Source organism: Lemur catta, chromosome 1, assembly GCF_020740605.2.
Source record: "Lemur catta isolate mLemCat1 chromosome 1, mLemCat1.pri, whole genome shotgun sequence".
Lineage (NCBI taxonomy): Eukaryota > Metazoa > Chordata > Mammalia > Primates > Lemuridae > Lemur > Lemur catta.
The window spans coordinates 231,718,599-231,745,615 of record NC_059128.1 but is presented as its reverse complement, the minus strand read 5'-3'; the positions used below and the strand labels follow the sequence as shown (position 1 = coordinate 231,745,615).

The following is a 27,017-nucleotide window of genomic DNA, read 5'->3' as shown; positions in this document are numbered from 1 at the left end:
ACTCATTGACAGGCCTAAGGCTATACCAGACAAACCTGCAGGTCCTCAATTTACACAATGAATATTAATATATGACCTGGTAGCTTGTCTCTGATCAGCAGACTGGACTTTCTTATCTTAACTTAAAACATTCCAAGCCTTTAGACAAAGCTTCATTTCTTTAATCAATTACAAGTCAAAGAATCTTCAAACCCACCTATAACCTGTAAGCCTCCACTTTGAGATGTCCCACCTTTTTCTGCCAAACCAGTGTATACCTTCCATGTATTTATGATTTATGACTTTACTTGTAATCCCTGTCTCTTTGAAATGTGTAAAACCAAACCACAGCAAGTCCACATGCTCAAGACTCTTGGGTGTGGCTCTGGGTCATGGTCTTCAAATTTGGCTCAGAATAAACATCTTTAAATTATTTTACAGAGTTTGGTTTCTTTTCCATTAACAAGGACATAAATGATTAGAAAAGACTAACACTCTTAAAAGAAGATCTGTTAATAATTAAATTTTAGAAGTCAGAAGATAAGATTTCAAAGCCTATGTATCAATCATGTGATAGCTACAAAACAGCAAGCAGACATATATAGAAAAATAGCTTTATAGACTTACGTATATAAATATAACCAAGAGTTAGGCAACAAGTGAAGGAGTTCAAGGAGTTTCACCTCAAAATATGAATCCTTGGTATAGAAAATATTTTGAATTAAAGGTCCTTAGAGATCAATAGGCATTGGAAGGGGCTTTTCTTCTATCTTCATTAAAAATAAGATGGACTCATCACGAAGAACAATTGCCTTTCCTTCCCCTCTCAGTTATCTCAATATATTGCAGGAAAGAAGATTAAGAATTTGACCAAACCTGACCAAATCCAATTTGAAGATAATACCTGTCTCTCAGGTTAATTTAATTTAATTTCCAAAAAGAATTATTTACAAGTCACTCTATTTCCCCTGCATTCATTCATTGTTCTACCAAGTATCTATTCATGCTCCTAGTAACCATTTATTGTCCTTCAAAGTTGTTTATATTCCTTATCTCCCCACCTCCCAAAATAAGAGTATATAAACTTCTGGACCCTATTGGAATATTGGATAATCACTCTGTGATTCTCCTTGTGGGCACAGTAAATAAATTTATAATCTCTTTCTCTTATTAATCTGCCTTGTTGTGAATTGATTTTTCAGCAAACCTCCTTCTAGGAGTGAAGGGGAAGTTGAAATGTTAGGACATAAAAGTTTAAGGGGCCGGGTGCGGTGGCTCTGCCTGTAATCCTAGCACTCTGGGAGGCTGAGGCGGGAAGATTGCTTGCTCTCAGCAGTTCGAGACCAGCCTGAGCAAGAGGGAGACCCCGTCTCTACTAAAAATAGAAAGAAATTAGCGAAACAAATAAAAAATAGAAAAAATTAGCCAGGCATGGTGGTGCATGCCTGGAGTCCCAGCTATTCCAGAGGCTGAGGCAGGAGGATTGCTTGAGCCCAGGACTTTGAGGTTGCTGTGAACTAGGCTGATGCCACGGCACTCTAGACCAGGCAACAGAGCAAGACTCTGTCTCAAAAAAAAAAAAAGGAACTTGCAAGTGGTTAATGAGTAACATTTCTGGCATTTTGGCGGGAGCAAGATTTCCATTTTAGTGCTGGAGTTTAGTTAGAAAATAAAACACTTTGAGTTCTAGGGAAGATTTTTCCATCAAATTCCATGGGCTTTCCACTCCATGTCATGCTCCAGCTCCTCATTCTTCCCATTTGGGTACAAGAATCAGGTAACTCTTCACTTTTTCTCTCAAATGCTTTTGGCTAGAAATCAATGACAAATAAATACCAAGCTGTAGGCTATTTACTTTGATAAAGTTCAATGAACAGGCATTATGTTTGGGTCTGTATGCTAATCATGCAGTTTCCAATCATGTAGCTATTAATAGCAAGTAGATTGATTTGAACGTTAATTCAGTAACTTAATAAATAAAGAATGAAAGAATGGTAATAAGCACTGCTTCCGAAGTATGCACAAGTAGCTCAAACCAGCTGGAAGCTAATGAATTCTTTTTCAATTTGTTTTGCTTTGTAGTATATCTTGTGAACATATTCCTGCAGCATATTTGCCTTTTAATTTTGAGTTTGACTCGCTTTGTGGCTCTTCTTGGTCATTAAGAAGTTTGTGATTTTTATGTTGCTAAATCTGCTAATCATTTCCTTTGTGGGTTTGTCTGTCGTTACAAGCTGAGGTACCCCTGAGACACATTAACATTTAACAAATATCAAGTACCATTATTTTCTAGTCATTTAAAATGATTTGATTAAAGATATTTAACTTGAATTTGCCTGTAATCAATTTAGTTCATGGTTAAGGCAATAGCCAATGTTCCATAACAATTCAGGAGAGGACAAAAAATCATGATAACTTCTGGTTAATGAGCTTTCACTGGGAGAAGTATTATTTGAATTTAATTAGATAGTTTAAACAAAGTTGAATGATTGATGAAAGATGCTGAGGACAAAAAGAGGGTGATAGGCAGAGGATGTCCATGTTCCTTCTCCCTAACTTACTTCAGCATCTAAAATGTACAATGATGAAGGCTGGTTCTGTCATCAAGTAGCTCAAGATCTAGCGTGGCGGACAAACATGTGAACAAAAAATGATGAAGGTACTGTGGTAAGCAGAATTATAGAAATTGGTATGGAAATAGTGATGGATAACTTATTACTTTTTTGTGTTGCTATTTTGGCTTTTTTTTCTCTGTTATTGAGTCCTCCCTCAGGGCAGAGACCACATTATCTATGATGAATAAAATGTCTATGGTGATTTATAACTGCCAGTACGTCTATAATGTTCTCATTTTATATAATACCCTGGGAGTTGGGCATCATTAAGCCCATTTTTCAGGTGAAAAATTTGAGGCTTAAAAAAGTAAAAGATTGCTGTAAGACCACACTCCTAGAATTCAGACCAGGCAAAATATCATCATAGAACTTCCGTCGACAAATGAAGTGCAATTTATACAATAAGCCTGTTATGTGTATCTGAAGAGTCTATCATGCTGTGTACATAGTTATGGACTAACAAATTTAAAAAAAAGTATTTTTAAAAATTGCTTAAAATTTGAAGATAAAAGTCAAGAGAAGTGAATGAAAAACAGCATAATATAAGCTAAGCGGATCAAGGTGCATGAAGATTTTAACCTTTGTATTTAAGTAAAACAGACACACAGGAAAGTGTACAGATAAGTACACAGTTCAATGAATTTTCATAGTGATCATACCAATACATCCAGCAAAGATCAAGAACAGACCACTGGCAACATCCAAAGCCTTATTGATGTCCCCTTCCATTCACTATCCTCTCCTAAGGGGACCACTATCCTAATTTCTTATAGCACAGATTTGTCAACATTTTATGTATTGATTTATATATTGTTTTCAAAGATAAATGTAATCATTTGTCATCTATTTATTTGTTTCTGGTTTCTTGGATTCAATATTTTTGAGATTTATTCATATTGTTGAGAGTAGATTTAGTTCATTAAATCTCATTGCCATATATTATTCCATGTGCAATACCATAAATTATTTATCAATTCTATTGTTGATTTACATTTGGGTAATTTCTTGGTTTTGACTATTACAGATAGTGCTCTTATGAACATATTTATTCATGATTTTTGGAGAACATATGTATGCGTTTCTACTAGGTATATACTTAGGAGTAGATTTTCTGCTCATAAGGTACTCCTATGTTCAGTTTTAAAATACTGCCAAAGGATTTCCCAAAGTGGTTGACGGAATTTACATTCCCATCAACAATGTGAGTTGTGTTTTCTACACATTCTCACCAAACTTGGTATTGCCTGTCTTTCATTTTCTGGTGCACGTGTAGTCCTTGTTTTAATTTGCACTTCCTTAATGACTAAGTTGAGCGCCTTAAATATGTTCATTGGCCATTTAGACATTCTGTTTGTGATATGCCTTTTCCAATATTTTTCTCAGTTTTCTATTGAGTTGTCTGTCCCTATTGATTTATGCGATTATATATACATTAGAATAAAGTCCTTTGTTATACATATGTATAGCAACTATCTTCTCTCACTCTGTGAGTTGTCATCTTACTTCCAAAGATGCATCTTTTGATAGACTAAAGTTACTAAATCTTAAAATAGGCCAAATTTTCACTTCTTATTTTTTATCATTTCATAGTCCCAAATAAAGAATTGTTAACGAACCTACAAGGGGGGTTCACTGTTACTCACCACACAGCAAATCAATTACTGAGACAATGAGGATTGTCAAGGAAGAAAGAATTTATTGCAGGGTATGCATCAACCGGGAGGTCAGAGTTATGGACTGCCTCAAATCTGCCTCCCTACCAACAGGGTCAGGGGTTTTCCTGGAGGTGAAATGAATAATGCATGAGGGGAATGAACATCATTACACGTTTGGGGTGGAGTGCAGGGCACACAAGTGCAGTGAGAAATCATGCTAGCGCACACATCTTATGATAAAAATGTAGTGGATATGTCCCTCCCAGGGTGGGGATTTCAGTAGTTTAATAAGGCCAGGGTTAACACTGGTCACTATTTTCAGCCTTGTGCATAGGCAGGATACCAGAAATAGGTTATTCAGTGGGTCCTTGGGCACAATCTGTGGTAGGTTGTTACTTATGTTGTTTTCTCTGGGCAAACAGGTGGTGTAAGGCTTTGTAGTTATCTCATGGGTACAAGGAAGCCCCACCATTTCTGGGAAAGAAACTCAGAAGAGAATGCATCAGTGCAACAGAAAGTTAAAAAGTTCTGGTCAGCAAATCTTACTGGTCTGGGAACTTGAAACATAAGAGAACTACAAAAAAAAAGCACTATAAAAATGTTTTCTTGCATATGGAGCTGGTTATAGAATAAGGCATCAAATAACTGTCTATGTGTGTACCATTTAAGAAATCAGAGAGGTGCCAAGATGGTTGATGAGAGACATTGCTTGTCAGACTATACTGACAGGAAGATAGGAATTCTGACGAAGGAGAAAAAAAAGAGAAGCAGAGTGGGTGTGGATCATAGAGAGAGGTGCTGAAGCCTGCTAGGGATCTCTCAGAGGAAAATTGCAAAGCAGAGAGGTAGAAGATATTGATAAGGATCAAACCCAGGGAAGCTCCAAGCCCATGAAAGGGTAAAGGGGGATCCCTCTCACCCTTCCACAGAAATTTGGTGGCTATCAGGCTATCAAGTTTCTTGGAGGTGTTTTCACCCCTACAAGCCCAGACATGGCAGCAAACATGGTATAGTGGGGAGAATGTGCATGATCCTGGAGCTTGGACATTTCGTACGGGGCTTCCCACCAGGAAGAGTGTCACAAGCGGCCAGAGAGCCAGCTTTCTTCCATTCAGATGCTTCCTTCCCTGCCCCTTCCGCACCCACTGCGACAGGGAAAGCAGTTTGGGCAGAGAATTTGGTGAGTAGCCCCCCTCACCAGGAGTGTGCTACAGGTTGAGGCTTCCACAGAAAGTGGAACCCATTTCTTTCCCTTTTGGGGCCTGTAGAAGATCCGGGATGCCAAATTTGGGAACTCCCTGCCTGAAGATGTTTCACAGAGTTTAAGTAAATCAATTACTGAGACAATGAGGATTGTCAAGGAAGAAAGAATTTATTGCAGGGTATGCATCAACTGGGAGGTCAGAGATATGGACTGCCTCAAATCTGCCTCCCTACCAACAGGGTCAGGGTTTTTTCTGGAGGTGAAATGAATAATGCATGAGGGGAATGAGCATTTTCTGGTGCATGTGTAGTCCTTGTTTTAATTTGCACTTCCTTAATGACTAAGTTGAGCACCTTAAATATGTTCATTGGCCATTTAGACATTCTGTTTGTGATATGCCTTTTCCAATATTTTTCTCAGTTTTCTATTGAGTTGTCTGTCCCTATTGATTTATGCGATTATATATACATTAGAATAAAGTCCTTTGTTATATATATGTATATATAACTGGAGGGTCACTGGAGGGTCAGACAACCAGACTGGATCCTGTCCCCTCCAGACTCCAGTAGGTTGCTGGAGACAGAGTGGGGAGGTCTGTGAGTTTGACTTGGGTGGCAAGGAAGCCCATGAGGGTAGATTTGACAATAGAATACTGTGAGGTTCTGAAGCAAGCTGGGAGAGTGCTTAACCTCCCCCTACAGGAAAACCTCCCTGTTTTATTAGATCAGATTGTACTGCACAGCCCTGGGTGCCATAGCAACCAGGAGCAGCTCATGCAGGTGCTGTGGCTGGTCATGAGTGGTGGCCCCTCCCCCACCCACTCCAACTGGGAGAGCAGTTTGTGCTGAGAAGTAGGTGAGTGGCCACCTTCCCCTTGCAGGGCGTGCCTCAGGCTGAGGCTTCTATAGAAGGTGAGACTCATGCCTCTTCCTCTGGGGTCTGCAGTGGATCTGCAGTGTCTGTTTTGGGAACTCCCTCCCCAGTGGCATTTTACAGAGTTGTACACCAGTGAGTCCGACAATCAAGCTGAACTCCATCCCTTTCAGAATCAAGTGGGTTCCTGGAGACAAAAAGATGAGGGCTGTGAGTTTGACTCAGGTGGCAAGGAAGCCCACGTGGACAGATCTGACAGCAGAATACTATGGGATTCTGAGATGCGGTGACCTGGCAAAGCCCCCATGAACCCTGCAGGAAAACTGCCCTGTTTGATTAGAGTGTATTTTATGGCACAGTTCTGGGTGCCATAGCAACCAGCCATAGTTCATTCAGGCACTTGGGCTGACTATAAGCAGTGGCCCCTCCTCCACCCATTCCAGCCAGGAGAGCAGTTTGCATGGAGAAGTAGGTGAGCATCTCCCTCTCTGTAGTGGGTGCATACTTCAGGCTGAGGCATCCACAGAGATTGGGGACAACACCTCTTCATCTGTGGATTTGTTGTGGACCTGGGGTATCCAATTTGGGAGCCCTCTGTCTGCCAGTGTTTCACAGAGATGCACACTAATGGGACAGACATGCAGGCTGGGGGAGATGTGAAAGCTAGATAGTCAGATTGTGAATCTCAGATGACCCCATCTCCACAAGCAGACTTTCTGGCTAGGTGGGGCTACTTTAGCCCCTCCCAGGTGGCTTTCCACAGAGGCTGGGAGCAGACCTTTGAAAGCTGCTGAAACAGCTACCTTACCAGCTTTTGTTGAACCTGAGGGCGGAGCCCACCAAACCCAGCCACACCCAGCCTCACTCCACCACCTGCCTCTACTGAGGCAGAGAATCAGGACACACCTGGATGTTACAGGACCCCATTCACCACCTGGGGCATTTTAGTGCTCCACCTGAAGGACTAGAAACAGTCACAAAAACAACATTGCAACCTGTTCCCTCCAACAAACACTACTTACTGACAGGGAAGTCAATCTGCACATCCCTTTTCAACATCTACTGACTCAATCATACAGGGTGAGGTTGTTTTTCACCCACAAGCACCACCTACTGTCTCAGTGATTAAACTGGGCACACCATTACAATTCATATTGCTAAGAAAACCACAGGGCAGGGGAAAGAAAAAGGATTACAAAGGGCTGCATCCTCTCTCATCAAAGAGAGACAGGGAGTTTGCCCACACACATAGCTCTCACCACTGTTACAGCACACAAATAACTAGCAACTGAGAAAAGCACCACACTAAGGATATCCATTACTAAGTCATCTATCCAGAACGTAGATTGCCATCAAAACACCCACAAACTAAGCCACAGGATCTTACCCAACATAAGCTACAAACACCACCATATGAGTGAGCGAGGAGAAAACCCTATTCTAGACAAAAGAAAATCCAAAATTAAAAAGCAACAACTGCTCCAGATCAGAAGAAATCAGCGTAAGAACTCTGGAAGTGTGAAAAATCAGAACAAAAGCTCTCCTCTAAAAGGGAACACCAGCCCTCTAGCAATGGATAACAACCAAAATGAAAATACTGAAATGAGAGCTAATGAATTCCAAATACAGATTATAAAGAAGCTCAATGAAATCCAAGAGAAAATGGAAAATCAACTAAAAGAAACCAGAAAAACAATTCAGAAAATGAATGAAAAATTCACTAGAGAGATAGACATATTAAAAAAACTAGATAGAACTTCTAGAAATGAAAATTTCATTTATGGAAATATAAAACACAGTGGGAAGTATTAAGAATAGACTAGACCAGGCAGAAGCATAAATCTCAGTGCTTGAAGACAACTCTTTCAAGTTAAATCAGTCAGTCAAACATAATGAACAAAGAATTAAGAGGAATGAACAAAGCCCAGGAGAAATATGGGATTATGTAAATCATCCAAATATGAGAATCACAGGCATCCCAGAGGGTGAAAAAGAAAAAACACAAAGGCTGGAAAACCTATTTGAAGGAATAATTAAGGAAAATTTCTCTGCTCTCGCTAGAGATTTAGACAACCAGGTACAAGAAGCTCAACAAACACCTGGGAGATTCATTGCAAAGAGGCAATCACCAAGACACATAGTCATTAGTCTGGCCAGGGTCAACATAAAGGAGGAACTCCTGCAAGCCATAAAGCAAAAACACCAAGTAATCTATGAAGGAAAACCCATCAGGCTAACTTCAGATTTCTCAACTGAGACCTTACAAACCAGAAGAAACTGGGGCTCCATCCTCAGTCTTCCTAAACAGAACAACTGCCAGCCTAGAATTTTGTGTCCTGCAAAACTAGGTTTCATAAACAAAGGAGAAATAAAGACTTTTCCAGACAATCAAACACTGAGGTAATTTGTCAAGACCAAACCTGCCCTGCAGGAAATATTCAGAACTGCATACATGAAGCAACACAATTGTCATCCAAGCTAAAGCTCAGAGCTCAAATAAAGCAATAATACAAGAAGTAAAACAAAGCAATATTGTACTAACCAACAGGATGAAGAGAACAGCATCCCACATATCATTTCTATCAATCAACATAAATGGTTTCCATTCCTCACTCAAGATACATTGCTAATGGATAAAAAAAGAATACAAGCCAAGTATCTGCTGTCTCTAGGAAATACATCTAATCCATAAGGACTCTTGCAAACTCAAGGTCAAGGGATGCAAAAAAAATTCCATGCAAATGGAAACCAGAAGAAAGTAGGTGTAGCCATTCTCATATCAGGTAATATTGACTTTATATCAACAATAGTACAGAAAGACAAAGATGGTCATAATATAATGGTAAAAAGAACAACTCAACAAGAAGATATAACAATTCTAAATATCTATGCACCTAACACAGGAACGTGAAGATTCATAAAGCAAACACTACTGGACCTAAGTAGAGAGATAAACAGCAATATTGTAATAGCCGGGGACTTCAACACCCCACTGAGAGAACTGGACAGATCATCCAATCAGAAAATAAATAGAGAAACACTGGACTTAAATGGGATTGTAGAACAATTGAGCCTACAGACATTTACAGAACATTTTACCCCCAAGCTACTGAATATACATTCTACTCATCACCACATGGAATATTCTCCAAGATTTATCATATTTTAGGCCACAAAACATGTGGCCTAAAAATTCAAAATTCAAAAAATTGAAATCATAACATATATCTTCTCAGACCACAGTGTATTAAACTAGAAATCAACTCCAAGAGAAACTCCCAATTCTACACAAAGTCATGGAAAATAAACAACCTGCTGCTGAATGAATATTGGATCAAAGATAAAATTAAATATGTAAATTAAAAGATTACTGAAACTGAATGACAAATAAAACACAAGCTATCAAAATCTATGGAAAATTTATAGCCTTAAATGCCTAAACAAAAAGACAGAAAGATTACAAATCAACAGTCTAATGATATGTCTCAAGGAATTAGAAAAGGAAGAGCAAATCAAGCTCAAAGCCATAAAAAGAAAAGAAATAACTAAGGTCAGAGCAGAACTAAATAAAATTGACAATGAGACAATTATACAGAAGATCAATGAAACAAAAAGTTGGTTCTTTGAAAAGATAAACAAAATTGATAGACTTCTTGATAGATTAACCAGGAATAGAAGAGAAAGGTCTCAAATAAGCTCAATTAGAAATGAAAAAGGAGACATTAGTATTACAACTGATACCAGAGAAATGCACAATAACATCTGTGAATACAATGAAAATCTCTGTGTATATTAACTCAAAAACATAGAGGAAATGGATGAATTTCTGGAAACACACAATCTCCAAAGATTCAATCAGGAAGAAATAAAACTCCTGAACAGACCAATAACAAGCAATGAGATTGAAGCAGCAATTCAAAAACCTTCAAAAAAAAAAAAAAAAGCTCCAGACCAGAAGGATTCAAGGATTTAAAGCAAGATTTATTAGCCCTGCAAAGACAACTTGGTGTCCATACTTCAGAAATTATTCCATAACGTAGAGAAAGAGGGAATTCTCCCCAACACATTCTGTGAAGCCAGTATCACCTTGACACTGGATGCAACAAAAGGAAAGCCAGGAAAGGACACAACAAAAAAAGAATACTACAGACCAATACCTCTTATGAACATAGATGCAAAAATCTTTAATAAAATACTAGCAAACTGAATTCAACAGATTATAATAAAAAATAATCCACTCTCACCAAGTGGGCTTCATGCCAGGGATTCAAGGATGGTTATACATATGTAAATCAGTAAATGATTTACCATATAAACAGAAGTGAAAACAAAGATCATATGATCATCTCAATAGATGTAGAAAAAGCATTCAACAAAATTCATCACACTTTCATGATAAAAACCCTCAACAAACTAAGCCTAGAAGAAATATATCTCAAAATAATAAAAGCCGTATACAACAAACCCACAGTCAACATAATGAATTGGGAAAAGCTGAAAGCATTCCCACTAAGAACTGGTACAAGACAAGGATGCCCACTGTCACCACTTCTATTCATCACAGTGCTGGAAATCCTTGCCAGAGCAATCAGGGAAGAGAAAGAAATTAATGGTATCCAAATTGGGAAAGAGGAGGTCAAACTATCACTGTTTTTATCTCCCACAAATAAGTGAGAATATGCAATATTTGTCTTTCTGTACCTGGCTGATTTCATTTAACATAATAACCTCCATTTCCATCCATGTTTCTGCAAAGGACATGATTTCACTTTTTTTAATGGTTGAATTGTATTCCTTTGTGTATATATGACACATTTTCTTTATCCATTCATTCACTGATGGACACTTAGGTTGATTCCATGTCTTTACTATTGTGAATAGTGTTACATTGAACATGGAGATGCAGGTATTCCATCGGTATACTGATTTTCTTTCCTTCAGGTAAATACTCAGTTGTGGAATCGCTGGATCATACTGTAGCTCTACTTTTGGTTTTTTGAGAAATCTCCATGTTTTTTTCCATAATGGCTGTACTAATTTACATTCCCACCAACAGTGTATAAGAGTTCCCTTTTCTCCACATTCTTATTAGCATCTGTTTTTTGTCTTTTTAGTAATAGCTATTCTAACTGGGATAAGATGATACCTCACTGTAATTTTCATTTGTATTTCCCTGATGATTAGTGGTATTGAACATTTTTTCATATACATGTTGGCTATTTGTATGTCTTCTTTTGAAAAATGTCTGTTCATGTTCTTTGCCCATTTCTTAATGAGATCATTATTATTATTTTTATTATTACTGTTAAATTCTTTGAGTTCCTTGTATATTCTGGATGTTAGTCTCTTCCTGGATGAATAGTTTGCAAGTATTTTCTTCAATTCAACAAGTTGTCTCTTCACTCTGTTGGTTGTTTCCTTTGCTGTGCATTAGCTTTTAGTTTTATAATATAGTCCCATTTGTCTATTTTTGTTTTTGTAGTCTAATTTGGATGCTTACTTTATCTCCTCAGACTGTCTTTGTTCTTGCCTTTTAGCAGGGCTTGTAATTTTTTGTCAAAGACAAACATGATAAATCAGAAAATAGGAACTGAGCTGAATAAGCTTTTAGTGTAGGTTTTATGTTAATCTGGCTAAAAGTTGGGTTGTTTTTATTGTTTACTATAGCTATAGGTGTCAAGGACTTCAAATTTCTATATTTTTCTTGTTTTTCTCTCCTCTGTTTTTTTTTCAATTTCCCTAAGAACTCCTTATTAATTAGAGTCTGAGCCTTGTAGCTTTTTCAGCTGTAACCCACTATCTATTAATATAACCATAACTATAATGGAGCCCTGTTGATATGATGGTAAGAAGTTGAGGACAAAAAGCACTTTAAAATTTTATGATTATTTCTCACTCTTTTAGTAGGCCTGTGTACTGTGGCTGTGACATTCATTCGCACATTTTCTTACATCTTTTTTCTCCCTGCATCCCTTTAGGTGAGACAGAAAAGCTAGAGGGAACTGAAGTTGGGTCATTGCCCTTCCATCTATATGAGATAAGATGCTAGTGATGTCATTTTCCCTGGAAAGTAGGGTTTGGTTTTGTTTTTTATGGAAAATGCACTGGGCTTATTTCAAAATGGTTACTTTTCCATTCCTCTTTCCAAAGATATGAGGTGGTTTTTCTTGGCTCTTCACTGATAACCTAGTGGGGTTCCTGAAGGTGAAACCCATGGAATTGTGGTATCTCCCTAAGACAATCTCTGAGGAGTTTGCCACTCTCATTCTAATTCACCCTCTGCTTCTGGCAATTCATCAGAATTACCATTGATATGTCCGTATCATTTTGTGACTCCAGTGGCTTCCATTCTAGGAAGGTGAATCTCAGCTGCACTTCTCTGCAGTCATTGTCTCTCCAGAGATTTCAGGGTAGTAGTTTGCACTGTGCCTTCAATTCTCTGACAAGTCTGATAAAAAATCATTGATCTTCACTTTGTTCAGCTTTTTTTCTTGTGTTAGGATGGGAGTTATGACTTCTAAATTCTGTACATGTTGAAGCTGAAACTGGAAATCTTATTTATTTTGGAATATTGAGCTTGAATTTAGGATCTTGCTGAATTGTCTTATTAATTCTAATAATTTCTCTGTAGATTTTTCTAATTCCTTGAATATAAAATTATGTCATCTGGAAATAAAGACTCTGATTTAATTTATTAATTTTAATTCCTTCTCATTTTTACCCATTTTTTTCATTTCATGGCTTATAATCTTAACTAAGATCTCTAGTCAAGAGTTGGATAGAAGTGGTGAGAGCAGAGGAAATCTGTCATTTCTGAGCTCAAAGAGGAAACATTCACATTTTCACCAATTAAGTGTAATGTTAACTGAAGGTTTGTTGTAGTTACCTTTTTTTTTTTTTTTTTGAGACAGAGTCTCACTCTGTTGCCCAGGCTAGAATGAGTGCCGTGGCATCAGCCTAGCTCGCAGCAACCTCAAACTCCTGGGCTCAAGCGATTCTTCTGCCTCAGCCTCCCAAGTAGCTGGGACTATAGGCATGCGCCACCATGCCCAGCTAATTTTTTCTATATATTTTTAGGTCCAGCTAATTTCTCTATTTTTAATAGAGGTGGGGTCTCGTTCTTGCTCAGGCTGGTCTCGAACTCCTGAGCTCCAACGATCTGCCCGCCTCGGCCTTCCAGAGTGCTAGGATTACAGGCGTGAGCCACCGCGCCCGGCCTCTTGTAGTTGCCTTTTTTTACATAAAGAAAGTTGTCTTATATTCCTAGTTTGCTACTATTTTTTCATAAATAGGTGTAGAAAAGTGTCAAAAGTTTTTGCTGAATCTATTAATTATCTGATTTTTTCTCTTCTCTGTTATTATGGTGTTTTAAATCAATTGATTTAAAAATATTAAATCATCCTTACATTGCTAGAGAGAAGGAATCCTTGGTGATGATCATTATGTCTTTTTTAATATATTAATTTGATTTTCTAATATTTATTTTAGGATCAATGTTTGGGAGAGATACTGGTTTGTAATTCTCTTTTCTCGAAAAATTTTTATTAGACATTATTATCAAGCTTATGCTGGCTTCATAAAATTGTTGGTATGTGTTTTTTCTTCTCCTTTTGAAGAGTTTTACAAGATCGATAATTTCTCTTCCTTATGTATTTTAAATATTCAGTGAATGTATAAGAGACTTGATTTGTTTGTTTGTTTTTAAATATTTTTAATAATGGATTCACTTTAATTGATATCTCTCAAAGTGTTAACCTCCTGCAAACTGCTCCATCTGATCTAGAAATGAAAGTTTTAAAGATATATTTTTAATTTTAATTTTAGTTTAATTATCTTTTATTTTTCACAGTGTAACACTTTGAAAGCACACACACACACACACAGACACACACACACACACACACACACACACACACACCACTTAATAGACAAATTTTCCAGAGCCCTTCTTTCGCATAGTAGGAAAATGAAAAATTTCACTTTATCTTGCTATTAGAGAATAACCTAGTTGGATGCACTTTTCTACTAAAATTATTGACCATTTTTCTTCAACCAACAGAGAAATTATGACCTTCTGCCAATCTTAACACACTATAGCAGAAGATTGATGAAATCAGTACTTTTGAAGATCTCAAGATAATTCTTTCTTCTTGTCCTCAAATTTTTATGGCCTTATAGCATTCCCTTTTAGCATTCTTATCTCATGATCTACTAGCTAAAAAGCACTTTTTTTATTGCTACCAATACTCATTTGTGTTGGTTAATTTGTATTTCAATTTTGGCACTCAATAAACATTTACTGATTAGGTAGTATATACCAGAAATAGTTTCAGAAACTATTCAGTGGTGAAGAAGATAGGGGAGTTCACGTTCTAGTGTGTAAGCGAGACAAATAAAAAGGTAATTATAACATAGAGAGATAAGGCCTATGATATGGGTGAGCCAGGTTAACATGAAAGTATTTTTCCTTTAATTAATGCTGGATTTTATTTTCAGATTCTTCACATAGGATAAAGCACAAAAACAATGAAACAGCTATTTTCGGAGAAAATGTGACTATTTTCTGCAATTTGACAACACCAGAAAATGTTGTGCAAATTACCTGGCAGAAGATCCAAAACTCTTCGCCACAAAATATTGGCACTTATAGCAGTAAATACGGAGAAAAGATTCTTCCACCGTATGTAGATAGGCTGAACTGCAAGATCATTGAACCCAATTCCTCATTTATAACTATCCGTGAAGTGACATTTGAAGATGAAGCCTGCTACAGATGTCTGTTCAATGTGTTTCCAGATGGCAGCCATGGAGGACAAATCTGCCTTAACATTTTAAGTATATAAATGTTTTCTGTAGGGTCAAATTGCTGGTACAGAAATTTTGGGGATGTGATCTTTTAAGGTTAGTGCCCTGAAAAAGAGTATTAGAGGATGAAAGACTGTTTGAGATCATCCAGGCCAAGTTTTTATTACATGGAAGAAAAAAATAATGGAAGCCAATGATGCTTTTATGAATTGCCCATTTTCACACAGTGCAGGGACTGGGCATAGCATTCAGATAGTCTCCCCTCTCCTTTAACGTCTTACTGCTTTGCACTGGCTTTCTTCCAGTGGAAAATATTCATGAATAGCATCAGGATTTCCTCATTGGGGAGTTAGGAAAGGAGAGGAAAAGAAAAAGAGACAGTAGAGAAGGAGAAAGGAAAGATGAAGACTTGAAGAGAATAAGAATTTCCCAGTCTTCAAATGAACACAAGGTTACAGGGATAGTGACAGTGGCATGGTGTCCCCTCCTCATGTTGCTATAAATTTAAAATATTGGGGGTTTATGTAATATAATTTTAAGTTTGAATAAAAGTTGAGACACCAATTTTTCCTCTCAAATTAAAGAACCTGTAACTCGGTATAGGAAATGGTATTGAGAGGTTTTGTAAAATGTGAGAACTATCTGAGAAGGGTATGTTTTCAATATTCTGGCTTCATATGAAAGCTTGGAAAAGTCCAGTTTTTAGCACCATAGAAATCTCGTATGACATACTTTTATATTTAATTTTGTTTCTCCTTTTTCCCTCAGCTGTATCAGAATTAAGAACTGAACTCCAATTCGATCCTGACTCTGAACGTCTTCTTAGCCTTAGTTGTTCAGCTGTGGGAAAACCTGCTCCTCAAATATCTCTTTTCCCCTCACGAGTCTTAATTAATTCATCAGAGGAATATTCTACTCAGAATTCAAATGGCACAATAACTGTCACTAAAATATGCACCATCCCTTTGGAGACTGTGAGGTCTCTAGGGCTCCAACACCTGATTGTGTACATGGATCATCCTCTAAGGAATGAAGAGAAGATTGTTCCTCTGTCACTAAAACAAGAATGTACGTAGAAGTGATAAATCAATAAGGGGAAATATTTATCTTTCTTTCAAATTCACTACCAGAAGTGGTTGCATAGTCATCTATTTTTGAAAATGCAAATCAACATAATACACATGCATGTTCAAATAATCAAATAATGAAGACAGTCTGTACCTTACTCCTGCTCCCTGGGGAAACTGTTCTTATATGGCAAATTTTTAATTGATCTCCTTCATATGCTTTCCAAGGAATTTCTGCCATTCATTTACACCTCCCTCTACTTTTCCTCCACCCTTTCCTTCCCATACAGTTTTTTTTTTTTTTTGCTGCTTAACTTTGCAACCTTCAACAGCGTTGCTAAGCCTGTTTCTTGTTTCATGCACCATAGAACATCTTTCTTAGCTGCCGCTTCTTGCCCTCCTTCCTTCCAAGCTATGTCAACTGTATTTGTCTTCTGTTTCATAACAATTAAACAGGGTATGATTTCCCTATAGGATAATTCTAAAAGTGGAAGCCAATAAATAGTATTTAAATAATTGTTTTTATATTCTACCTAATAATCTTTTAGAACTAGAGTAATTAGTCTCTATATATTTACTTTAATACTGATATTTTGGGGTTTTAATCTACCACATTACTACTTGTTTTCTGTTATCTCTCACCCATTTAATATTTCTTGCTCTTTTCCTTATTTCAAATTATTTTATTTAATTTTTCCCATTTATTAATTTGTTAACTATACATTCCTTTACCCTTCTTTTAGTGGTTGACTTAGAAATTATAACATATATTCTTTTTTAAATTTTTATTTATTTTTTAATTCACACATAATAATTGTACATATTTATGGGGTACATAGTGATATTTCAATATATACAATGTATAGTGATCAGATCAGAGTAATTAGCATCTCCATCATCTCAAACATTTATCATTTCTTTGTGTTGGGAACATTCAGTATTCTGTCTCCTAGCTATTTGAAAATATATATTAATGTTAACTATAGTTATCCTACAGTTCAATACAACACCAGAATTTATTCTTTCTATCTAGCTGTAATTTTGTATCCTTTAACAAATCTCTCCCTATCTCTGGTTCCCCCTATCCTTCCCAGCCTCTAGTAATCTCTGCCCTACTTTTTAGTTCTATGAGATCAACTTTTTTAGCTTATGCTTATAAGTGAGTACATCAAGTGTTTAATTTTCTGTCCCTGGCTTATTTTATTTAATATAATGTCCTCCAGGTTTATCCATGTTGCTGCAAATGACAGGATTTCACTCTTTTTATGGCTGAATAGTATTCCATTGTGTATACATACCAGATTTTCTTTATCCATCCATTTTTTGATGGACACTTGACTTGCTTCCATATCCTGGCTATTGTGAATAGTGCTATAATAAACAGAGTGCAGATATGTCTTTGATATACTGATTTCCTTTCCTTTATATATATTCGAGTATAAATAACACAGATGCAGTGACAAGCCAAACAACCTTCTCCATTCTCTAGTGTCAAAGAATAACTATTCTCCTCTTCCTACTTAAACAGGCGTGAGACATTGGTTGCACATCTATATTTCAGAGCAAATGTTCTAATTCCTTTATCCTCTAGCCTAGAGTTTTGGTGACTATCTTGCCATGAACTATACTACTTGAATATATTGATGAATTACTAGGAGCCACAAAGAAAGTATCCTAAACATCTGTTTGAGAAAAAGATATTTTTCTCACCTGTCATGAAGCTTTAAACCACTCAGCTTGTAGCAGTCTCATCTCTGCTCTTTCTACATACCATATACTTTTAATTTGAGCCTTATAGTCCAAGGAATTTTATGTTCTATACCTTAATCTTCAATTCTGGATGCTTTTTAAAATCAGTGGGCTACATTTCAGGCTTTGGAAGTTAAGAAAAACATGTACCTGTTCCACTGAAATATTTCCTTTTCTATTAAGGCTTTTCAACCCGCATGTCTTCCCAAGACAAAATGAGTTACACAATTATCATCCCCCTCTCCATTTTCCTAATTACACTGAAAACATTAAGGCATAGTTAGTTGAGGGTCTTCATCGCTGTCCCACTTCAGATCCCAACCTGCATAAACACAGCTATAACAAATTTCAGTATTAAACAGGGACTGATGGGCTGACATACATCACTTGGGCAAATCAAACAAGATTTACTTATCTAAAGGATGCATAAGGAGGTTCACAGACAGAATATACAAAAAATAGATCAGAAACATTTCCCAAGAGAGCTATAAGCATTTTCTGTTAATCAACTGAATAACAAAATCAGATAGATAGTCTAACTAATACTAATCACATTGTGTTTAGTATTCATATAGCAACATTCCAAATCATACACTTTGTAAATGAGATAGAGTGAAATATTTTCTTTCTTCAAAATATACATTGAAAGGGCAAGTAGTTTATCAGAGACTAAAAGAAGATTATAGTACTTCTGTATACCTTTTTCTTTCCATGTTGTACACATGTAAATGTACAAGCTAATGATTTTTCTAGGAGCTCACTTGGTGGCACAGCTTGTAGTAAACCTTAGGATACCTAATACCCAGTCTTATGTCTTGATAGCATTCATAAAAATTGTGTGGTGGGTGTGGGGTGAGAATATTAAAGAAGTTGCAATTAGTAAGCAGAGCTATTCTACGTTATTAACATACTTTTACATAATCTACATTTTTTGGTTCTTAGAAACTCAGGGAAATGGTGAGGATAAAATTTCTCCAAAATTTAGTCACATTCGTTCAAGAACCAAAATGCATCACTAGCCATCAGTGATGTTAAATCATAAAGTTTGAATGAGTGCAGGAGACATCACATCTTTTGGAAGCCTCCAGCTACTATAGTACTGGAGTGAGAAGTCTAGTACATAGTCTAGATGTAGGCTAAATATTCTTACAATCTCATGTCAGCTTAGAATATCTCATCAGTCTCTGAATTAAATAATCTCTGGAATAACCCAAATAAAGGACAAAATGGTATCTAGTACAAAACAAGACTATTGGAAAACACAATACATTCAGGCCAGCACAAACTACTGCTCCATCATTCTCAGCCTCCCCAAGCTAGCACAACGTGGCTGAAGTAGAGTCCTGAACTCAATGCTGTAGAATTAGAACAATAGGCAATTTCACTGGCGACTTTGGTAATAATGCTAACAAGTCACAGGATCTATCCTGCAGTCTTGTAATGCTCTTACATGCAATTGATAGTTACATAATTTTAGGTTAACTATCCTTTTGCCTTCAGAACTTCTAGAATATTTCTCCATTGTCTTTGACAATCTATTGTTTCTGATGAGAAGGCAAATGTTAATCTAATAATTGTGATAATAGATATTACTGTATTTTCTATTTGGTAATATATAGCATTTTGTCCTCTATTCTTGTTATATTTTTAGTTTTGTTTGTTTTATCTTTTAATGTGATGGACACTTGTTGATTTCATTAAATATTGAGACTCAAATCCTTCAATTTTGAGTATTTTCTCACTTTGTATTCTTTTTATAAACCCTCAATAAGTGGCCATTAAAACATCTAGATTTGAATTTTATTTCTTCTTCCTTTTGAATATTTGTATTTATTTTTGGTTTCTTCATATTATCTGGGAGATTTTCTAAAAATTATTTTCAAATACTTTTGCACCTAATCACTGTGAATCTTTGGGTAATTTTCTTAACATCACAGAGACTCCATTTTCCCATCTGTACCTAACAACTGTACTCGCCCAGTTAATGTATATAGTCCTTATAAAATTCTTATCATATTAGTTAACACATTAATCTTAAATATTTATTATTATTATAAATTTATTTTCTGATATTATTACTGACTCTTTGGAAATTCCATTTTAATAATATAGTTATCAAGTAAGTATATTATATTTTGCTTAACAATTTTCCTGTGATGAAAATTTAAATGGTTATATCTTTTTTCTTATCCTTGAGAATGGTAAGATTATATTAAATATTATATATATTAATCTTTGAAGAACATGTAGATCTTTGAATACCATTAGTATATTTTTTATAAAGAAGAATATGACAAATTATATAGCATCAGTTTTAATGTCAATGAAGGAATGGCAAATCAAAAGAGCATTGCAGATTAAAGATAACAAGATAGCACATTGTATAAAGTAAGTATAGTCAAAAAGAACATGTTTATGATTTGTGTTTTTCAGGTACATCTGGTTCTTCTTTTTGGGTACCTACAGTTCGTACACTCATAGTTTTTTTATGTGTTTCATTTGTTGTCATCGTCATTCTTTATATCATCCTGAGAAAGAAAAAGTAAGTGATATTATTACCTGTTTGTGATAGAGAAGGTAGGTGAAACAGGGCTAGTTTCAATTATATATTTAAAAAAAAATCCAAAAAGCTCTGTCAAAATTTATTGTGAAAAAAGTCATCCTGAAAAACTCTTTTCCATATGCTTGGTAATTTCTGCAGTCAAGGATATATTCTTGTTAAAATGATACCGTACTTGGGATTGTTACAAGTGTAGGCTGTTAGTAACCATTTATGCTTTTGGTAAGTTGAGTTTAAGATTCTTTATTGAGGACAGATTTTTATAGGAGAGAGCATATGGACTCCAGACACGTGGTGAGAGGGGGTTCACTGAGTGGTAAAAAGGCTGAGATTGAAAGCTTGAGATAAGTCTACCTGACAAAGCCATCATGAGGTGAAAGTCATCTTACTTTACAGGACTAATGTAATGAACTATCCATTCATTATTGAACAAGTACTTTCTGAGTGCCTCTATATTGCTCTGTATTGTTCTCAGTGTGGCAGACAGAGACACAGATAAAACAGATGACTTCTCTGCCTTCAGGAGCTTTTATTCTACCAGGGAAAAATAGACAATGGAAAGGTAAAAGGAAATGAGAAAATACCAGGTGGTGATGATTACTATGTAGAAAAGAAGACAGAATGGTAAGATTGAAAGAGACTATGGGGCTAGTTCATGTTGGGTGGTCTTTCTGAGGAGGTGACATTTCAGCTGATAACTGAGTAAGAAAAAAAGGTGTGAGTGAAAAATTCATGATGAAGAGTGTTCCAGACAAAAAGGAATGCTTAGTTCAGGTCCCAACATGGGAATGAACTTGTGTTCCAAGGAAAAAGAGGCCAGTGTAGCTGAAACAATGCTTTGGAAATGAGAGACGGAGTCAGAACAGGTAAGACCCACAGACCTGGGAAAGCACTGGGGTTTTTTATCATCCACGATATCAATCCATGTAACCATTTAAAACAAGGGAACTCGAAGATCTGATTTATTCTTGTAAAAGATCTCTCTTGCTAGAATGGGAACAAGGTTTCTTAGAAGTAAAGACTGAGATTTTTAAAGAGACTATTCCAGTAGTCAAGATGAGAGTTGATAGTGGTCTGGGCTGGAGTCGTAGCAATGGGGCTGGAGGGATTAGGAATATGTTTAGGACATGATTTGCTGAAGGAACGGTTGTGGGGGAAAAGTGAAATGGAAGAATTATCCTGATGATTATAAGTTTTTTGGCATCAGATGAAGAAAACTTTTATAAATATGGAAGTTAGAGGAAGAATAAATTTTGGAGGGAGAATCAAGGGTTCTATTTTGAACATGCTTATTTTACATCTATGGGAATATGTTAATTAAGTATCTTTATATGTGAATCTGAAAATAAGGACCAATGGTATCAATTTGGGAATATAGTGGTTATGTTCTTCAAGAGGACAAATCATAAGTTATGACTCTCATAGAGATAATATGCAAGTTCTGTAATTGAAGTATTTTTATGCTGTAATAAGCATTTGAAAAGACATTTTATTCAATCTCTCAAGAAAATTTGAATTCCAATCTCCCAGTTTTTATTCAAAGCTTACTCTTACAACATTCTGCCATGAGGGGGAGTGTTTGGGCTGTATTCATCTTATGGATACATTAATGTCATTATATGTCTAGGTCACAGAATATGTGTGAACAAACACCCCAATTGAGACAGCCTTCCATGAAGAACTTAATGAGTCACCCTCGTTTCACATACAGGTAATTGGCAGACATAAGAAGTTTTCACTGACATTGTGTACACTTTAAATTTAAGATTTAACCTTCCAAATTAAATCATGTATTTATCATACTTTAGCAGCAGTTGTCATTTTATTAATAGAAATAAATAAAAACAAAGATGTGTTTAAATATATAATCTAATTTCATGAAATAGCAGTTTCAGATGAGATTATATTAATATTAATGTCTTTGAATGTTTCTAATCATCCCCTGATTCAGGAAACCTCCCACCATCAGCAATTGAATGACTGATTGATTTGCTTTTTTTTCTGATTATTAATAAACATGAACATGTCATCATGTACTTATTAGCCATTCAGCTTTTCCTTCCTGCTTAAGATCTTGTCTACATCTTTAAGTAATTTCTGGTTGGCTGTTTATATTTGCAGAAATTTTTTATATCTCTGATCCTTTACATACTAGGTATTGATTACTTCTTCCTATTTGGCACCACTCTATTAAATTTCTCAGTTATATCTTTAGAGAAATAGAAATCATTAATGCTTTAGTATTGTTAAATACATCCATTTTTTAAAAAAATTTCAGAATATTACGGGGGGTACCAACGCTTTGGTTACATCTCTTTATTGGATGTATAGCATGAAAATATTTTCTCCTATTCTGTAGGTTGCATCAATTTTTCACTTAAAAGTTTGAGTTTAGGATATTATTTAAGAGATTCTCATTCAACTAAGTTTCCAATAATATCCTCATTTTATTAGCGTCATATTTTTCTATTTCATATGTAGGTCTTTAAGCCTGAATGTCAGATTGATATGCAGTATTAATTTTTGTTATACGATCCAGGTTTTCTAGCATCAACTGCTATACAACCTCTTTCCTCACCAGTGAGGTCTATTTTCAGCTCTGTCACATGGAATGTTTGCTTCCTTGTTTAATTTTTTGTTTCCTCATAATTACATAGAGTTTTTATTATTAAAGTAGTTTTGTTATGTGTTAAAATGTGTTAGGGAGAGATTCCCCTCTTTTATTTTTTAAATTCATACATCTATTCAGGAACACACACACAAAGACTACACACACATGTACACTACACACATGCACATGCATATCATGGAATAAGTTTATTAGGTTTCTAAAAAGATATAGCTGAAATTTTAATTAGTTTTCCATTGATTTTATAGATTAATTTAATTTCTAGAACATTGATATCTTTATAGTGAATGTGCTTCACCCATAAATATGTTTTTTTTTTATTTTAGCATATTATGGGGGTACAAAAGTTTACATTACGTATATTGCCCTTGCCCCCCTGCCCCTCTCAAATCAGAGTTTCAAGTGTGTCCATCCCCTAGATGGTGCACATCGCACTCATTACGTATGTAAACACCCATTCCATCCCCCCCCCCAGCATCTGCCCAACACTCGATTAATGTTATTCCTAAATGTGCTCTTAGGTGGTGATCAATGAAACCAATTTGATGGTGAGTACTTGTGGTGCTTGTTTTTCCATTCTTGGGATAGTTCACCTAGTAGAATGGGTTCCAACTCTATCCAGGAAAATACAAGAGGTGCTACATCACCATTGTTTCTTATAGCTGAGTAGTACTCCATGGTATACATATACCACATTTTATTAATCCACTCATGTATTGATGGACACTTGGGTTGTTTCTACATCTTTGTAATTGTGAATTGTGCTGCTATAAACATTCTAGTGCAAATGTCTTTTTTATAGAATGTCTTTTGTTCTTTTGGGTAGAAGCCCAGTAATGGGATTGCTGGATCAAATGGTAGGTCTACTTGTATCTGTTTAAGGTATCTCCATATTGCTTTCCACAGAGGTTGCACTAGTTTGCAGTCCCACCAGTAGTTATGAGTGTTCTTGTCTCTCCACATCCACCCCAACATTTATTGTTTTGGGACTTTTTGATAAAGGCCATTCTCACTGGGGTTAAGTGATATCTCATTGTGGTTTTGATTTGCATTTCCCTGATGATTAGAGATGTTGAACATTTTTTGATATGTTTATTGGCCATTCTTCTGTCTTCTTTTGAAAAATTTCTATTCATGTCCTTTGCCCACTTTTTGATAGGGTTGTTTGACTTTTCCTTGCTGATTTTCCTGAGTTCTAAATAGATTCTAGTCATCAGTCCTTTATCAGATGTGTAGCATGCAAAATTTTTTTCCCATTCTGTAGGTTGTCTGCTTGCTCTGGTGGCAATTTCTTTGGCTGTGCATAAGCTTTTTCTTTTAATCAGGTCCCATTTATTTATTTTTGTTGTTGCCGTGATTGCCTTTGGGATCTTCTTCATAAATTCTTTGCCTAGGCCACTGTCTGTAAGGGTTTTTCCCCACATTTTCTTCTAGAATTCTAGTAGTTTCACACCTTAGGTTTAAGTCTGTTATCCATCGTGATTTTATCTTTGTGAGAGGTGAAAGGTGTGGGTCTTGTTTCAGTCTTCTACATGTGGCTATCCAGTTTTCCCAGCACCATTTATTGAATGAGGAATCTTTTCCCCAATGTATGTTTTTGTCTGCTTTGTCAAAGATTAGATGGCTATATGAGGATGGTTTTATGTCTGGATTCTCAGTTCTGTTCCACTGGTCTGTGTCCCTGCACTTGTGCCAATACCAAGCTGATTTAATAATCACAGCCTTGTAGTATAGTTTGAAGTCTGGTAAATTAATACCTTCCATTTTGTTCTTACTGCCTAAAATTGCTTTTGCTAAACGGGGTCTTCTCTGGTTCCATACAAAGTGTAAAATTATTTTTTCTATATCTGTGAAAAATGATATTAGTAATTTAATAGGGATTGCATTGAATCTGTAGATCACTTTGGGTAGTATAGACATTTTAACAATGTTGATTCTTCCGATCCACGAGCATGGTATCATTTTCCACCTGTTTATGTGCTCGGCTATCTCTTTGCTCAGTATTTCATAGTTCTGCCTGTAGAGGTCTTTTACCTCCTTAGTTAAATATATTCCTAGGTACTTTATTTTCTTTGTTGCTATAGTGAAGGGTATTGAGTCTTTGATTTGGTTCTCAGTTTCACTGTTATTGGCATATATGAATGCCTCTGATTTGTGTGTATTGATTTTGTATCCTGAGACTCTACTGAATTCATTTATCAATTCCAGGAGTCCACCATAAACATGTTATCCATTTATTCAAGTCTTTCTCAATGTCTTTTAGAAAAGTTTTTAAATTTTTTCTCTGTACGTTTTGTGTAATTTTTGCTAAGTTAATTCTTTGGTACTTTTAATTTGTTCACTATAATGAATGACATTTCATTTTTAAATGAAATTTTCTAGCTGGTTATTAGTGGTTTAGGAATGTTTCTGGACTTTGTAAGTTAACCCATATTTGGAAGCTATGCTACACTTTTTATTAATTCAAAGTGGTTTTTTTTAATTGTGATATTTCACTTGCCTACACATTCATTTCTGTGTCAGTGAAAGCAACAGTTGTGGTTGGCATTTATCTAACTTATAGGTAATTTAACTCATAAAAGTAATATGAAGATCTTGAAAAAAAATTACATATGCAAATAAAAGCTTCCAGAATTTTCTGTTATATTTAAGTATTATTTTAAATCTTTTTCGGCTTTGATATATTCACCCACTCTTGCCTCCATGCCATGCTGTGCTGTGCTGCTTGGAAAGGACAAGTACTATATTAATAATAACATTTGTATGACAAATCTAACATAGTCAGGTGGAACAGTGGTTGTCAGGAACTTGCCAGAGAGGGGAAAAGGGAGGTATTAGTCAAAGGGTACAAAGTTTCAGTTACACGATTTGAGTAAGTCCTAGAGTTCTACTGTACAGCATAGTGCCTGTATTTACCAACACTGTGTTGAGTACTTAGAAATTTGCTAAGAGGCTAGATCTTATGCTAAGTGTTCTTATCACTAATAATAATAATAATAACAGCAAAGAGGGTGGGAGTAAACTTTTGGATGGAATAGATATGTTTATGGCGTAGATTGCAGTGATGGTTCCACAGGTGCATAAAACTTGGAATTCTATACGGTTATGAATTGCTTAACAATTGTGATACATTCTGCAAAATGGGTCATTAGGTAATTTCATCATTGTGCCAAGATCATAGAGTGTCCTTACACAAACCTAAATGGTATAGCCTATTGCTCCTAGGGTACAAACCTGTATAATATGTTAATTTATTAAATGCTGCAGGGAATTGTAACACAATGGTAAACACTTGTGTATCTAAACATAGAAAAGTTACAGTAAAAATACAATATTATAAATTTATGGGACCACCATTGGTCCCATAAGTCCTATGGTCCGTCATTGACAGAACTATCATTATGCCATGCATGACTTTATATTAAACATGTATAGCATTTTGTATGTCAGTCACACCTCAATAAAGTGGATATGGAAGGAGAAGGAAGGAAGGAGAAGGAAGGAAGAAAGAACTGTGGATCCTTAAAGTAAAAGCTGGGTCCCAGCACCTTGTCAGAGGGTGGTGGTGGTAAAACAGAAAGGCTTCAGGAAGTAAACATTGATCTCTTTGTCCCTCCTCCCCCCTTTTTCTTAAGAGCTAAGAACTCTGGAACTTGTTACAATAAAAACAATCCTCATCATTAACGCAAGTGGAAGGAAATTCTCCAAGCATCTCTTGTATTAACCTGGATAGAGCTGGAGCCCATTCTACTAAGTGAAGTATCACAAGAATGGAAAGTCAAGCACCACATGTACTCACCATCAAATTGGTATTAACTGATCAACACTTATGTGCACGTATAGTAATAACATTCATCAGGTGTTGGGCAGATGGTGGGGGA

At 36.0% G+C, this 27,017-nt stretch overlaps 1 protein-coding gene across 2 annotated transcripts; it reads left to right on the top strand.

Moving 5' to 3' along the window:
* The first annotated feature begins 1,658 nt into the window (after positions 1-1,658).
* On the top strand, positions 1,659-26,922 carry LOC123642133 (OX-2 membrane glycoprotein-like). Of its 2 annotated transcripts, XM_045557054.1 has the most exons (7): positions 1,659-1,756; positions 14,823-15,161; positions 15,900-16,199; positions 20,381-20,489; positions 22,135-22,218; positions 23,658-23,684; positions 26,772-26,922. In XM_045557054.1, the coding sequence occupies exons 1-6, from the start codon at positions 1,693-1,695 to the stop codon at positions 23,662-23,664; spliced, it is 903 nt and encodes a 300-aa protein (XP_045413010.1). In that variant the 5' UTR covers positions 1,659-1,692; the 3' UTR covers positions 23,665-23,684; positions 26,772-26,922. The 2 variants fall into 2 exon arrangements, with proteins under 2 accessions (XP_045413010.1, XP_045413003.1); XM_045557047.1 differs by lacking the exon at positions 23,658-23,684.
* Positions 26,923-27,017: the final 95 nt, after the last annotated feature.